Source organism: Nerophis ophidion, linkage group LG28 (assembly GCF_033978795.1).
Source record: "Nerophis ophidion isolate RoL-2023_Sa linkage group LG28, RoL_Noph_v1.0, whole genome shotgun sequence".
In the NCBI taxonomy this organism is placed as follows: domain Eukaryota; kingdom Metazoa; phylum Chordata; class Actinopteri; order Syngnathiformes; family Syngnathidae; genus Nerophis; species Nerophis ophidion.
Genome location: NC_084638.1, coordinates 23738173 through 23754320, shown reverse-complemented (window position 1 = coordinate 23754320; position 16148 = coordinate 23738173). Strand labels below are relative to the sequence as shown.

The 16148-nt window shown below is 40.3% G+C and overlaps 1 protein-coding gene across 13 annotated transcripts in view; it reads left to right on the top strand.

The window, feature by feature from the left end:
- Positions 1 to 16148, top strand: part of LOC133545528 (oocyte zinc finger protein XlCOF6.1-like) — a 36359-nt gene that overhangs the window by 12058 nt on the left and 8153 nt on the right. For 2 of the 13 annotated variants that reach the window (XM_061891186.1, XM_061891184.1), the window contains one exon: positions 3049 to 4422. The exons of 1 other annotated variant lie outside the window; for it this stretch is intronic. In XM_061891186.1, the coding sequence (XP_061747170.1) occupies positions 3049 to 4295 (1247 nt within the window). In that variant the 3' untranslated portion in view covers positions 4296 to 4422. Of the gene's footprint in view, positions 1 to 3048; positions 4423 to 10912; positions 11004 to 11682; positions 12386 to 12446; positions 13101 to 13289; positions 13432 to 16148 lie in introns of those variants that run through there. 10 more of the 13 variants (XM_061891188.1, XM_061891185.1, XM_061891189.1 and 7 more) reach the window with 9 other exon arrangements.

Below are 16148 nucleotides of genomic sequence, written 5' to 3'. Positions count from 1 at the left end.
TACCTCTTTAGAACCACCCTATCTAGATATATAAAGATTTGTATTTACAACATTAATAAAATATACATACTATGCAAACATAAAAAAGGTAAGCTGAAAACTAAAAAAGGAGGCTGACAGAACACGCCCACACACATTCTTGTATTTCTTACCTTCTTGAGACCTCCGAAAAATGCCCTACCTCTTTAGGACCACCCTTTCTAAATATATAAAGACTGGTATTTACAACATTAATAATATATACATTAATATATACATACTATGCAAACATAAAAAGGTAAGCTGAAAACTAAAAAAGGAGGCTGACAGAACACGCCTACACGCATTCTTGTATTTTTTACCTTCTTGAGACCTCCGAAAAATGCCTACCTCCCTAGGACCACCCTATCTAGATATATAAAGATTTGTATTTACAACATTATGAATAGATACGTACTATGCAAACATAAAAAAGGTAAGCTGAAAGCTAAAAAAGGAGGCCGACAGAACACGCCCACACACATTCTTGTACTTCTTACCTTCTTGCGACCGCTGAAAGACGCGTACCTCTTTAGGACCACCCTTTCTGGATACATAAAGATTTATATTTACAACAATAATTAATATATACATACTATTCAAACATAAAAAAGGTAAGCCAAAAACTTAAAAAAGAGGCTGACAGAACACGCCCACACACATTCTCTTACTTCTTACCTTCTTGTGACCGCTGAAAAAAGCTTACCTCTTTAGGACCACCCTTTCTGGATACATAAAGATTTGTATTTACAACATTAATAATATATACATACTATGCAAACATAAAAATGGTAAGCTGAAAGCTGAAAAAGGAGGCTGACAGAACACGCCCACACACATTCTTGTATTTCTTACCTTCTTGAGACCTCCGAAAAATGCCCTACACCATTTTTGGAATATCCTTCACAATCATTATGGAAGACATGACAACAGAGGGATTTTTTTTAATGCATTGTAAATATTGAATATAGTAAACAAAACTCTGTCCAAAAAGTCCGATAAATAATCATTCAAAAAGCGGCAACTATTTAAATGTTTTGACTTGAATATTGACGATGTATTAGTGATATTGTTAATACAAGCGCTAATGCAGACAAACTATTTATAGGGGTGACGTGATTACTTGGGGCGGTATAGCTCAGGTGGTAGAGCGGCCGTGCCAGGTTCGATCCCCGCTTCCGCCATCCTAGTCACTGCCGTCGTGTCCTTGGGCAAGACCCTTTACCCACCTGCTCCCAGTGCCACCCACACTGGTTTAAATATAACTTAGATATTGGGTTTCACTATGTAAAAGCGCTTTGAGTCACTAGAGAAAAGCGCTATATAAATATAATTCACTTCACTACTATCGTGTGTCCCTATGTCTACATCATCGAGTGGTCTGCTGTTTACTTGCTTCCCTGCCCCTAAGAAGGTTATTGAAGATCATAAAATCATGCCTCTCACCTGGAAAATAGATGGCTGAGGATGTAATCCGAGAAGTTGGCACATTTTGACAGCCGGTTAGGACCCACACCTGGCCAGAACGACACGAAAAGATGCTTGGTTGCATAGGCCTATGTCTTTTTTTCCCTTGTCCTCGTCTCCATTGTCCTAAGGCTTTTTTAAAGAGGAACATTATCACCAGACCTATGTAAGCATCAATATATACCTTGAATGTGCGGAAAAAAGACCATATATTTTTTTAACCGATTTCCGAACTCTAAATGTGTGAATTTTGGCGAATTAAACGCCTTTCTGTTTATCGCGCTGGAGGCGATGACGTCAGAATGTGACGTCGCCGAGGTAACACACCCGCCATTTTCATTTTCAACACATTACAAACACCGGGTCTCAGCTCTGTTATTTTCCGGTTTTTTGACTATTTTTTGGAACCTTGGAGACATCATGCCTCGTCGGTGTGTTGTCGGAGGGTGTAACAACACTAACAGGGAGGGATTCAAGTTGCATTACTGGCCCGAAAATGCCAAAGTGTCTGCCGCCAGACCCCCATTGAATGTGCCAGAGTGTCTCCACATTTGACCGGCGATGCTAAAGCAGACATGGCACAGAGATGTATGGATAACCTGCAGAAGCATTTGCAACGATAGTCAACTAAATCACAAAGGTGAGTTTTGTTGATGTTGACTGCCAGCTAATCGATGCTAACATGCTACGCTAATCGATGCTAACATGCTATTTACCGGCGGTGCTGAAGCAGAAATGGAACAGAGATGTATGGATGACCTGTAGATGCATTTGCAACTATATTACGTTTCCTTCCACCCACATTTAATGCGAAAAAAACACCAATCGAAGGATTTAAGTTGCTCCAGTGTCAAAAGATGCGAAAGTCCTGATCGTTTGGTCCGCACATTTTACCGGCAATGCTAACGCAGCTATTCGGCCATGCTATGGCTATGAATAGCGTCAATAGCTATTCGCTCCATAGCTTCAGTTTCTTCTTCAATACTTTCATACTCCAACCATCTGTTTCAATACATGCGTAATCTGTTGAATCGCTTAAGTCGCTGAAATCCGAGTCTGAATCCGAGCTAATGTCGCTATATCTTGCTGTGGTATTCCCATTGTTTGTTTACATTGGCAGCACTGTGTGACGTCACAGGGAAATGGATAGTGGTTTCGAAGATAGCGAAAATAAGGCACTTTAAAGCTTTATTTAGGGATATTCCGGGACCGGTAAAATTTTGAAAAAAACTTCAAAAAATACAACAAGCCACTGGGAACTGATTTTTATTGTTTTTAACCCTTTTGAAATTGTGATAATGTTCCCCTGTAAGATAGTGTCTTCAAAATCTCCTAAGAAAATATGGCCCAAGAGTGTTATCTCTCAGAGCTCATAGTTCTTCTTAACCACATTAAAAACGGATTGTTACCAATGGCTGCTTTACTCGTGTGCTCACCAAATACGTAGTTTGGTGGTAACACAGCGATAATTACTACTGAGTAACTTGACTTGATACCCTGTTGTTAGGGATATATCACTGTGTGATCTGTGCTCTATAAGCACGCTTTTGTTTTTGTGTCCAGCAGTAGTCCGACATCTTCCCTCTGAGCCGCAGGGGTGGGGCTCCAGGGTGGAAGAAGAGCAGCCGCAGCCCCCCCGTATTAAAGGTGAAGATGAGGACCGCAGCATCAGTCAGGATGCGGATCGCTTTGAAGGACTGGAGGAGTTCCCAGTGATTGTTGTCATTGTGAAGAGTGAAGGTAATGAGGTCAAAGGTGAAAGTGAGGAGAAGAGAGAGGCGGAGCTTACGAGCAGCAGCTCAACACAACACACGACAAAAGTAGCTGGAGGATCACAAGCAGACAAGCTCTTAGCTCCACTATCAGAGAGTGACGACTCGTCACACTTTACTGACACTGATGATGAAGACTCTAAAGATAAGACATGTCACATTGACAAAAGACACTTTAAATGTTCTCACTGTGACAACACTTTTGTCACAGAGACAAATCTAAATAAACACATGCGATATCACGCGGAGAAAACACTCGAGTGTTCAGTTTGCTCGAAAAGATTCCTCTGGAAGTCACATTTGATGGCACACGCGAGAATACACTCAGGAGAGAAACCCTTCTCCTGTTCAGTCTGCGGTAAAGGTTTTGTAGCGAGTCACTGTTTGCAGACACACATGAGAACGCACACCGGGGACAAACCCTTCATGTGCTCAGTTTGCGGTAAAACGTTCTCTCAGACCGCACATTTGAACGTGCACTTGAGAAAACACACCATGGAGAAGCCGTTCCCTTGTTCGATCTGCGGTAAAGGTTTTGTACGGAGGGAATATTTAAAGATACACATGAGGATACACACCGGAGAAAAACCTTTCACCTGTTCAGTCTGCGGCATGGACTTTATACGGGACTCGTACTTGAAAAAACACATGACAAGCCACACGGGAGAGAAACCGTTCTTGTGCTCGGTGTGTGGCAAGCGATTCTCTGACAAAGTGCGCTTGACGGCACATGCAAAAATACACACCGTGGAAAAACCCTTTTCCTGTTCAATATGCGGTATAGGTTTTGTGCAAAATCAATATTTGAAAGTACACATGAGACTACACACTGGGGACAAACCTTACACCTGCTCGGTCTGCGGGGTGAGTTACACACGGAGTCAATATTTGAAGAGACACATGAGGAAACACACAGGAGAGAAAGTGTACCGCTGCAGTGTGTGTGACGAAAGGTTCTTTTATCAGTACCAGCTCAACAAACACACATGTGCCGGTGAGAAAACAACAGCAGCAGCAAATGAAGCTGCAGGATTTTAACAACTTTTGAGACTTCAAAACAGTCGACTTTAACGTCACCACCTGTGTCACATGGCTGTGTGCGTAGCACAAGCTTGTCGATATGCATCTACCACTTCATTCCAATAAAAGAAACAGACAACGGTTATTGTACTGGTTTGTTTGTAGTCTTAGGTTTTGATGTGTTTTCGTTTGAAACATTGCGCTTGGGAGTGCCGACGAATTTTTGATTTTGACACGGTCTGGTTCGAGACTGTCAATATGGAGGTTCATGACTACACAGAATAAGGGTTGAATTTAGCTCCTCTGTCTGGCTAGGGGGTAATAAAGGAGAACATACCATACCTCGTTCCCATGGAAACATAGGCTATAACAAAGATGCTGTGTTCAATGTCATTAAAAGCCTACTGAAATGAGATTTTCTTATTTAAACGGGGATAGCAGGTCCATTCTATGTGTCATACTTGATCATTTTGCTAAATTGCCATATTTTTGCTGAAAGGTTTTAGTGAAGAACACCGACGATAAAGTTTGCAACTTTTGGTTGCTAATAAAAAAGCCTTGCCTTTACCGGAAGTAGCAGACTATGTGCACGTGACGTCACGGGTTGTGGAGCTCCTCACATCTTAACATTGTTTACAATCATGGCCACCAGCAGCGAGAGCGATTCGGACCGAGAAAGCGACAGTTTCCCCATTAATTTGAGCGAGGATGAAAGATTCGTGGATGAGGAAAGTTAGAGTGAAGGACTAAAAAAAAAAAAAAAATAGACGGCGGAGCGATTCTATATTATTAGACAAATATACTAGGATATTTCTGGAAAATCCCTTATCTGCTTAGTGTGTTACTGGTGTTTTAGTGAGATTATATGGTGACCACCAGTGTCTTCGAGGGAAGCCACGTTTCTCGACAAGGCGAAAGCAACCGATGCTTCCTCCACGTTGGAAGCTTCCAACGGTCGGGGGCGGCCGGTGGGAGGAGGCAAGAGAGTCCGCAGCTGCCTCTTTGACAGCTGCAGGAGGAACAACGCAAGCTCTCAGCTCATGTCTACGGTAAGAGCCGACTTATTACCACCATTTTCTCACCGAAACCTGCCAGGGACCGCTCTGGATCCATAGTAAAGCTTCAACGTCATCTTTCGGGAATGTAAACAAGGAAACACCGGGTGTGTTTGTGTTGCTAAAGGCGGCCGCAATACACAGCTTCCTACCTACATCTTTCTTCTTTGACGTCTCCATTATTAATTGAACAAATTGCTAAAGATTCAGCAACACAGATGTCCAGAATACTTTGGAATTATGCCATGAAAAGAGATGACTTATAGTTGTGAACGGTGGTGGACCAAAATGTCCTCTACAATGTGTGACGTCACGCGCACGCGTCGTCATACCGTGACGTTTTAGCATGATACTGCAGCGCGAAATTTAAAATTGCAATTTAGTAAACTAAACCGGCCGTGTTTGCATGTGTTGCAATGTTAATATTTCATCATTGATATATAAACTATCAGTTTATATACATCAGTCGGTAGAAGTGGGTTTCAGTAGGCTCTTAACAGACATTTTTTTTGTGGTAGTTGGATTATTTTGTGAATAAAAAAATGGATCTAACAATACCAATTAAAATATTCAAAATGGAAGCAATAAAGATGGACAAATGATACTAGCTTTTACGGTTTTGGAACATAAAATGCTCTATTATGCTACCATGAATTGATTAACGTGGACCCCGACTTAAACAAGTTGAAAAACTTATTGTGGTGTTACCATTTAGTGGTCAATTGTGCAGAATATGTACTGTACCGTGCAATCTACTAATAAAAGTTTCAATCAATCAATCAAAGGGTCACTAGGCACTAGCGCAAGCGCACAGGTGTCAAACTCAAAGCCCGCGTGACATCATTATATCTGGCCTGCAAACACCTGGAAGTGATATGTGTCAATAAAGGACTTCATATTTTCTCACTTAATGTAAATCATTTTTTTCAATTTGACCGAAAAACTGCATGCTCTGCTTCAAATTGCGTACCTTATTAACTTTAATAGTATCCAATATTCCAACAAGTATTACAGTGTAATATCCATCCTTCCTTTTTCTACCACTTATTCCCTTTATTGGGGTCTCGGTGGGCGCTGGCGCCTATCTCAGCTACAATCGGGCGGAAGGCGAGGTACACCCTGGACAAGTCGCCATCTCACCCAGTGTAATATCATACTTTCCAAACATTTTTGTCTAAATAAAAACAAATACTTAAATATCTGCTTGACTGCTGATTTCACAGCAAACTACCCATCAAATCAATAAAAATGACAATACATTTTTAGGTGTTCTTTACAGCATATTCCTGTAAATTGAAAAAAACGAATACTGTTTTTTGCGTTAACATTCTGGTGATTGAACTGCCAGTTTTTGACTGTAAAATCTACGGTTCTTGTTTTTAACAGTGTATTAATGTGAATGGAAAGACGGTACATTTGTTTTAAAGGGGAACATTATCACCAGACCTATGCAAGCGTCAATATATACCTTGATGGTGCAGAAAAAAGACCATCTATTTTTTAACCGATTTCCGAACTCTAAACGGGTGAATTTTGGTGAATTAAACGCCTTTCTGTTTATCGCTCTGGAGGTGATGGCGTCAGAATGTGACGTCGCCGAGGTAACACACCCACCATTTTCATTTTCAACACATTACAAACACCGGGTCTCAGCTCTGATATTTTCGTTTTTTTTGACTATTTTTTGGAACCTCGGAGACATCATGCCTCGTCGGTGTGTTGTCGGAGGGTGTAACAACACTAACAGGGAGGGATTCAAGTTGCACCACTGGCAAGAAATCTGCCGCCAGACCCCCATTGAATGTGCTGGAGTGTCTCCACATTTGACCGGCGGTGCTAAAGCAGACATGGCCCAGAGATGTATGGATAACCTGCAGATGCATTTGCAACGATAGTCAACGAAATCACAAAGGTGAGTTTTGTTGATGTTGACTGCCAGCTAATCGATGCTAACATGCTATTTACCGGCGGTGCTAAAGCAGACATGGCACAGAGATGTATGGATAACCTGCAGATGCATTTGCAACGATAGTCAACGAAATCACAAAGGTGAGTTTTGTTGATGTTGACTGCCAGCTAATCGATGCTAACATGCTATTTACCGGCGGTGCTAAAGCAGACATGGCACAGAGATGTATGGATAACCTGCAGAAGCATTTGCAACTATATTAAGTTTCCTTTCACCCACTTTTAATGCGAAAAAAACACTTACCAATCGACGGATTTAAGTTGCTCCAGTGTCAAAAGACGCGAAAGTCCTGATCGTTTGGTCCGCACATTTTACCGGCGATGCTAACGCAGCTATTCGGCCATGCTATGGCTATGAAGAGCATCAATAGCTATTCGCTCAATAGCTTCAGTTTCTTCTTCAATATTTTCATACTCCAACCATCTGTTTCAATACATGCGTAATCTGTTGAATCGCTTAAGTCGCTGAAATCCGAGTTTGAATCCGAGCTAATGCCGCTATATCTTGCTGTGCTATTCCCATTTTTTGTTTACATTGGCAGCACTGTATGACGTCACAGGGAAATGGATAGTGTCTTCGCAGAGAGTCGAAAATAAGGCACTTTAAAGCTTTATTTAGGGATATTCAGAGACCGGTAAAATTTTGAAAAAAATTTCAAAAAATACAACAAGCCACTGGGAACTGATTTTTATTGTTTTTAACCCTTTTGAAATTGTGATAATGTTCCCCTTTAACGGTAGAAAAACTGGCAACTAAGTTGCCAGAATAAAAAACAATAACTTGCTCTGTGTTTCCGTTAACAATATAATGTTGTAAAAAAACTATGTAAATTTAACAGAAAAATTCTGGCAACTAAGGTGCCAGATTTTTCCGCACAAGCCCCCATTTGCTGTAAAATGTTCAAAAACAAAAAACACCACTATATTTTACAGTAAAAATGTTAAATGTAAAGTTTTTTTCTGACGATATGTCACTTCATGTCTGTTTTTTTTCCTTCTTTTTGCATTTACTTCATATCAGTGCTCTTATTTTGCTCTCCACTTCCTGCTTGTTCCGCTGAGCACTGTTTGTTCACACACCTACTGTTGATTGGCACCTGGCCCACACCTGCTGCCAATCAGCATATGTTCTATTTATGCCTAGTCTCAGGCACTCCTCAGTGCTCGAAGATCGCTCTATGTTTGGAACCTTTGGTTGCAAGACTGCTTCATTTTTCTGTTGCATGAGGTTAAATCTCATTTTACCTCTTCGCTCTCCTGGTTCCTGCATCTTGGGGTCACAATAACGGCAGCCATGCGAGTTCCTAACAGTTTTTACTGTAAAATCAACAGTCTACTAAAACAATTTAAATAAATAATAAAATCCATAGGCATATTCATACATTATTCATTCACAGTTACAAGCGGCCCTCTGATGGCAGCCATAACTGCCATGTGGCCCTCAATGAAGACCAGTTTGACATCCCTGCACTAGCATAAGCGACGCCAGTTTGTTCCTCCCCCTGCGGACCCGACATTTCCCTAAAACTTCTGCAATGAAGATACTAAAGATCTAATCCAAATGGCTGATCATTCCTTGCTACATTGTGCTTCAAATTTTATGTTTTCTCTACATCACAGACTTTCTAAGCATGTTCTATGTCAAGGGTAGGGAACCTATGGCTCTAGAGCAGGGGTGCCCACACTTTTTCTGCAGGCGAGCTACTTTTCAATTGACCAACTCGAGGGGATCTACCTCATTTATATATATCATTTATATTTATTTATTTATGAAAGAGACATTTTTGTAAACAAGTCAAATGTGTTTAATGATAATACAAGCATGTGTAACACATATAGATGTCTTTCTTTCACGAAGACAAGAATATAAGTTGGTGTATTACCTGATTCTGATGACTTGCATTGATTGGAATCAGACAGTAATGATGATAACGCCCACATTTTCAAATGGAGGAGAAAAAAAGTTGTCCTTTCTGTACAATACCACATGAAAGTGGTTGGTTTTTGGCATCTAATTCATCCAGCTTCCATACACTTTACAAGAAAAACATTGGCGGCAAATTCCGTAGCTTGCTTGATTGACATTCACGGCACCCGAGGGTCTTGTGAGATGACGCTGGCTGCTGCCAGTTCATTATTATGAAAAAATGACAGAGAGGAAGGCGAGAAACACTTTTTATTTCAACAGACTTTCGCGCCGTCCCTTCCGTCAAAACTCTAAAGGCCGACTGCACATTTCCTTTCTTCACAATAAAAGCCCTGCTTCAGGCTGCCTGCGCTAACAAAATAAGAGTCTCGGAAAGCTGGCGTGCACAAGTGATGTGCACGCCAGCTTTCTGAGGGATCGCTTGATCAACAGAGTAATGAATAATTCCGTTGGTAATCACGATGTTAAAAATAACGTTCAAAATATAAAACATTCTTATGCATTTTAATCCATCCATCCGTTTCAACCGCACCTGTTCAAAAAATAACAATGTTGTTAAAAATAATTGGAAACTTATTATACTCTTAAAATTTTGGTTTTACTTACAAAATGCACGCATTTAGTTGTATCCAATGTTAAAAAATATGATATGGCTCTCACGGAAATACATTTTCAAATATTTGGCTTTCATGGCTCTCTCAGCCAAAAAGGTTCCCGACCCCTGGACTATGTGTTGGGGCAAAATGAAGATTTATTTAAATGTTGTATTTTTATTATTATGGTGTGGCAATAGATATTCACAGAGCTGTACTTCTTTTTGAGGGGGAAACATGCTGACAACACGACGGCTAATGTCAGCGCTATCTTAGGGCTATAGAAGTAAACATTGAATGATTGATTGATTGATTGATTGATTGATTGATTGATCGATGATCTTCTCAGCGACGATGAAATCAAACAATTTTCAGCAGAAGAGCTTTGTGGTGCACGTCTTTTTCGCCGCCTGTCATGTTTTGTGGTCACGTTCTGTTTGGTTTTGGACTCATTGTGCACTCTTGTTTGTTTTGTCACCGTGACAACACATTAGTTTCACCTGTTATGTGTTCACGACTCACGCACCTGATTTGTTTGGACTCAAGCACCTGTCAATCACTGCGCCACTATTTAAAGGCCTACTGAAAGCCACTACTAGCCACCACGCAGTCTGATAGTTTATATATCAATGATGAAATATTAACATTGCAACACATGCCAATACGGCCTTTTTAGTTTACTAAATTGCAATTTTAAATTTCCCGGGAGTTTCGTCTTGGAAACGTCGGGGAATGATGACGCGTACGCGTGACGTCACAGACTGTAAGGACATATTAGCGCTGCACACACACACAGCTAAAAGTCGTCTGCTTTAATCGGATAATTACACAGTATTTTGGACATCTGCATTGCTGAATCTTTTGCAATTTGTTCATTTAATAATGGAGACTATAAAGAAGAATGCTGTTGGTGGAAAGCGGTGTATTGCAGCTGTCTTTAGCACCGAGACACAGCCGGTGTTTCTTTGTTTGTTGTGAAGCAGAGCGGTCAAGCGAACATGTTTTCTCTACGTCAACCAGCATGTTTTTGGATGGGGAAATTGTGATATATATCTTACCGGAGACATCAATGGATTATTTGTCGTCCTGCAGCAGCTGATATGTCAAAAAAGGCAGCTGTGAGCTTGGCTCCTCGGCTTCTCTCTGAGACACTGCGTGTTCACCGCAGCCATCCGACCTCGAGGTATGTCTTTACAATCTTTAAAATCTCACTAAACACTATTAAAACAATAAGCAGATAAGGGATCTTCCTGAATTATCCTAGTAAATGTGTCTAATTACATCTGAAACACTCACACTGCCGCCGCCCGAAGCCGTCGCTATTTATTTATTTTTTTCTTTTCTAGTCCTTCACTATCAATATCCTAATTCACAAATCTTTCATCCTTGCTCAAATTAATGGGGAAATTGTCGCTTTCTCGGTCTGAATTGCTCTTACAGCTGGTGGCTCCCATTAAAAACAATGTGAATATGTGTGGAGCCCTGCAACTCGTGACGTCACGCGCACATACTTCCGGTACAGGCAAGGCTTTTTTATTAGCGACCAAAAGTTGCCAACTTTATTGTCGATGTTCAGTACTAAATCTTTTCAGCAAAAATATGGCAATATCGCGAAATGATCAAGTATGACACATAGAATGGGCCTGCTATTCCCGTTTAAATAAGAAAATCTCATGTCAGTAGGCCTTAAGCCTGTAGTTGCCAGGCAGTCAGCCTGGCGACATCACCCTCTCTCTACACACTCCTGACACTTCTGATTGCTCACTTCAAATAAGTCACGGCGTGATGTGACAGATGGTTATAGTACACCTTCTTCGAGACAAGAGCTATATTGATGCATGCTTGGTTATGGTTTGAATCCAACAATTACAAGAACAACTTTTTACTGTCAATATCTCTGCTGAGTTTAATTTTTTTAAATGGAAAAAAAATTTGCTCTTGACTGACTGAGCTCATAACCCGAGTCCTGAATAATTTCGCCACACCTCGTGCGTCTGTGACAATCATTGGTACTTTAACTTGGACTAAATATTGGGAGAAATTGATGAACGTTGTTTAACGGCACATGCTATATACTACAGTGCAGTAGGGGGCGGTGTGCACATTTCAAGCCATGACTGCAACCTGCCATTGAACCGGAAGAAGAAAAAGGAACACAAAGACACTCACGCACGGAGCCGAGTGTGTGATCTAAGTCAGTTAATTCTTCCTGTCGACCTTTTTACTTATTCGTCTATCGTGTGTTTAACCAAACAATGTTAATTATTATTCGTGTCAGGGTGAATTCGAGGCGTATTTTGAGGCTAATTTAACTTGCTAGTTAGCTTAGCTTGTTAGCGGCTAACAAAGAGCCGCGAAGGATCTCGAACACCGCAAAACGGAGATCGAGTGTGAGTGTAAAGTCTTGTGATTTTGTGAAAGTTTGTGCGAATGATGAACGTGCTGGTGAATTAGCGACTAACTGCGGCAGTTGAAGAAATATTTGTAGTGTTAGAAAGACCGAGGCGGAACTACAACCACCGGACGCTGTTTTCAAGAGACATCAAGTTGTGTTACACAGAACAGGTTTGTTTACTTCTTTATTCTCACATTTTTGCTAGCTTTAAATATTATAATTCACATAAAATCAATACTATGAAATATGTTTACTGAGCGAAGGAGCATTGCCAAGAAGTAAAAGTAAAATTGTCAGTTATGGACACTGAATATATATTGTTTTTGCACATACAAAAAGATAATAATATGTAATACAGTGTTTTTCAACCTTTCTTGAGCCAAGGCACTTTTTTTGCGTTGGAAAAAAATTGGAGGCACACCACCAGCAGAGATCCTTAAAGGGGAACATTATCACAATTTCAGAAGGGTTAAAACCAATAAAAATCAGTTCCCAATGGCTTATTTTATTTTTCGAAGTTTTTTTCAAAAATTTCCCCTCCATGGAATATCCCCTAAAAAGTCTTTAAAGTGCCTGATTTTCGCTATCTGTGAAGCCACCGTCCATTTTGCTGTGACGTCATTTAGTGATGCCAATTACAAACAAAATGGCGGATAGCACAGCAAGATATAGCAACATTAGCTCGGATTCAGACTCGGATTTCAGCAGCTTAAGCGATTCAACAGATTACGCATGCATTGAAACGGATACCTGGAGTATGGAGGCAGATAGCGAAAATGAAATTGAAGAAGAAACTGAAGCTATTTAGCGATTAGCTTTTGACGCTATTCGGCCATATCTGCTTTCGCATCTTGTGACACTGGAGCAACTTAAATCCATCGATTGGTAAGTGTTTGTTTGGCATTACATGTGGGTGGAGGGAAACGCTGGATGCAAATATAGCTACAAATGTACATACAGCTGGCCTAAATAGCATGTTAACATCGATTAGCTGGCAGTCATGCCGCGACCAAATAGTTCAGATTAGCACATAAGTCAATAACATCAACAAAACTCACCTTTGTGATTTCGTAGACTTTATCGTTGGAAATGCATCTGCAGGATATCCATACATCTCTGTGCCATGTCTGCCATAGCATCGCCGGTAAATTGTGCAGACCAAGCGATCGGGACTTTCGCATCTTGTGACACTGGAGCAACTTAAACCCGTCGATTGGTAAGTGTTTGTTTGGCATTAAATGTGGGTGGAGAGAAAGGCTGGATGCAAATATAGCTACAAATGTACATACAGCTAGCCTAAATAGCATGTTAGCATCGATTAGCATGCCGTGCTAATTGATGCACACTACGTAAATCAACTTGAATCCGTCCCTGATCGTGTTGTTACACCCTCTGACAACACACCGACGAGGCATGATGTCTCCAAGGTACGGAAAACAGTCGAAAAAACAGAAAATAACATAGCTGATTTGACTCGATGTTTATAATGTGTTTGAGAAAATGGCGGATTGACTAAAGAGAGCAAATAATAGAAAGGCTTTTAATTCGTCAAAATTCACCCATATAGAGTTTGGAAATCGGTTAAAAAAATACATGGTCTTTTTTCTGCACCATCAAGGTACATATTGACGCTTACATAGGTCTGGTGATAATGTTCCCCTTTAAAAAACAAAACTCAGTTGACAGTAAAAAGTTGTCGCAATTGTTGGATATTTCTTTAAACCCGAAAGGGAAAAGCAGTAGAAAATGGATGGATGGATGGACTTTAAACCATAACCAAGCATGCATCACTATAGCTCTTGTCTCAAAGTAGGTGTACTGTCACCATCTGTCACATCACGCCGTGACTTATTTTGAGTTGTTTTGCTGTTGTCCTGTGTGTAGCGTTTAAGTTCTTGTCTTGTGCTTCTATTTTAGTGTCTTTTTCTCTTTTTTTTGGTATTTTCCTGGAGCAGTTTCATGTCTTCCTTTGAGAGATATTTCTCGCATCTACTTAGTTTTAGCAATCGAGAATATTTCAGTTGTTTTTATCTTTCTTTGTGGGGACATTGTTGATTGTCTTGTCATATTCGGATGTAGATTGTAGACGTCTTTGCTCCACAGCAAGTCTTTGCTGTCGTCCAGCATTCTTTGTAGCCAGTTAAGTTTTAGTTTTGTTCTGCATAGCCTTCCCTAAGCTTCAATGCCTTTTCTTAGGAGCACTCACCTTTTTTTTTTTTTTTTTTTGGTTTAAACATTAGAAACCTTTTTACCTGCACACTGCCTCCTGCTGTTTCGGACATCTACAAAGCAATTCTGGGTACTCCGGCTTCCTCCCACCTCCAAAGACATGCACCTGGGTATAGGTTGATTGGCAACACTAAATTGGTCCTAGTGTGTGAAAATAAGGGGTAGAAAGCGAATGAATGGATGGACAAAGCAGTTAGCCACCAGCTGCCACCTACTGATATGGAAGAGTATTACACGGTTACTCTGCCGAGCTCTAGACAGCACAGACACTCAACAACAACACATCATTTGCAGACTAGAATTACTGGTTTGAAAAAAATGTCTTTAACCCAAATAGGTGAAACTAGATGATCTCCCACGGCACACCAGACTGTGTCCCACGGCACAGTGGTTGAAAAACACTGATATAACATATAAAATAACAACTGCAGTGTTTACATCAGAACTGCCATCTATTCGTGGAGGCATGTTGGTTGATTGAAGTTTATTTCAAACACGTAAACATTATATATCACGTTTTATCTCTCAATACAACATGGCTGAATAGAAGTGAGAAGAAGCAAAACGTGTGGATAATCTGCTGACGTCACAAAATTGGGGAACGTTTTTTTACAAATTGGGGCAAATTCCAATCATCTGGTTTGGAGAAAGTATGAAGGAAGGCAAGATTGTTTTATATAAGTATCTCTGCTATCATGATATGAGTTTACATTGTCTTGACTTATGCAGATCCCAAATACACAAAACAGGTACTAATGGGTATAAAAAACTTGGTTTTGCGTAATGGATTCCCTTTCAATTGTACATGTTTAGCCACTCAAAACCAATGAAATATGACCTTTTTACCATTTGAATTAGGGATGGTCGATATGGCCTTTTATTAATATCTCGATATTTTTAGGCCATGTTACGATATGTGATATATATCTCGATATTTTGCCTTAGCCTTGAATGAACACTTGATGCATATAATCACAGCAGTATGATGATTCTATGTGTCTACATTAAAACATTCTTCTTCATACTGCATTAATATATGCTCATTTGAAACTTTCATGCAGAGAGGTAAATCACAACTCAGTCAATTTACTAAAACTGTATTTATCAAACAGTTATTAAGCAGTGGCACAAACATTCATGTCATTTCCAAAAGAGAAAGTGCAAGATTGTCAGAGACATTTTTAAAACCAGCTATAAGTGCACTTTTGTGCATGATGTCACTAAGATGACACAAAAATAAAGTGCACTTTTTGTACAGAACGCCACTACAATAGTTACAAACAAATAGAGTGCACTTTTGTGCATGATGTCACACAAGACATTTCAATAACTGTCAAATAAAACTGAGCTGCATAATAGGAAATCAAATAGTGTATGTCCTTCGCTATGTGGTAGGTTACTGCGGACGTTATCTCCTGTTGTTGATTATTTTTTTCATACAGTGTTGATGTGGAAAGAGTTGCTTTGGCATTTTGTTGGTGTGACACTGAACAGAGATGTTGACATGCGGAGTTTCAAGCACTCTTCATTCTCTAGCGGGGGATTTTTCAAATGGTGCTACACATTAGCAGCACTGCTACTTTTTGTAGCAACGCTGTTGCCGCATACTGGTAAAACATCTTCCCGCTCGAAGCCATACCACCGCCAGATTTTGGATTCCTGCTGTTTTTTTGGGGAATTAATTCTTCCTTCATGTGTTACCAC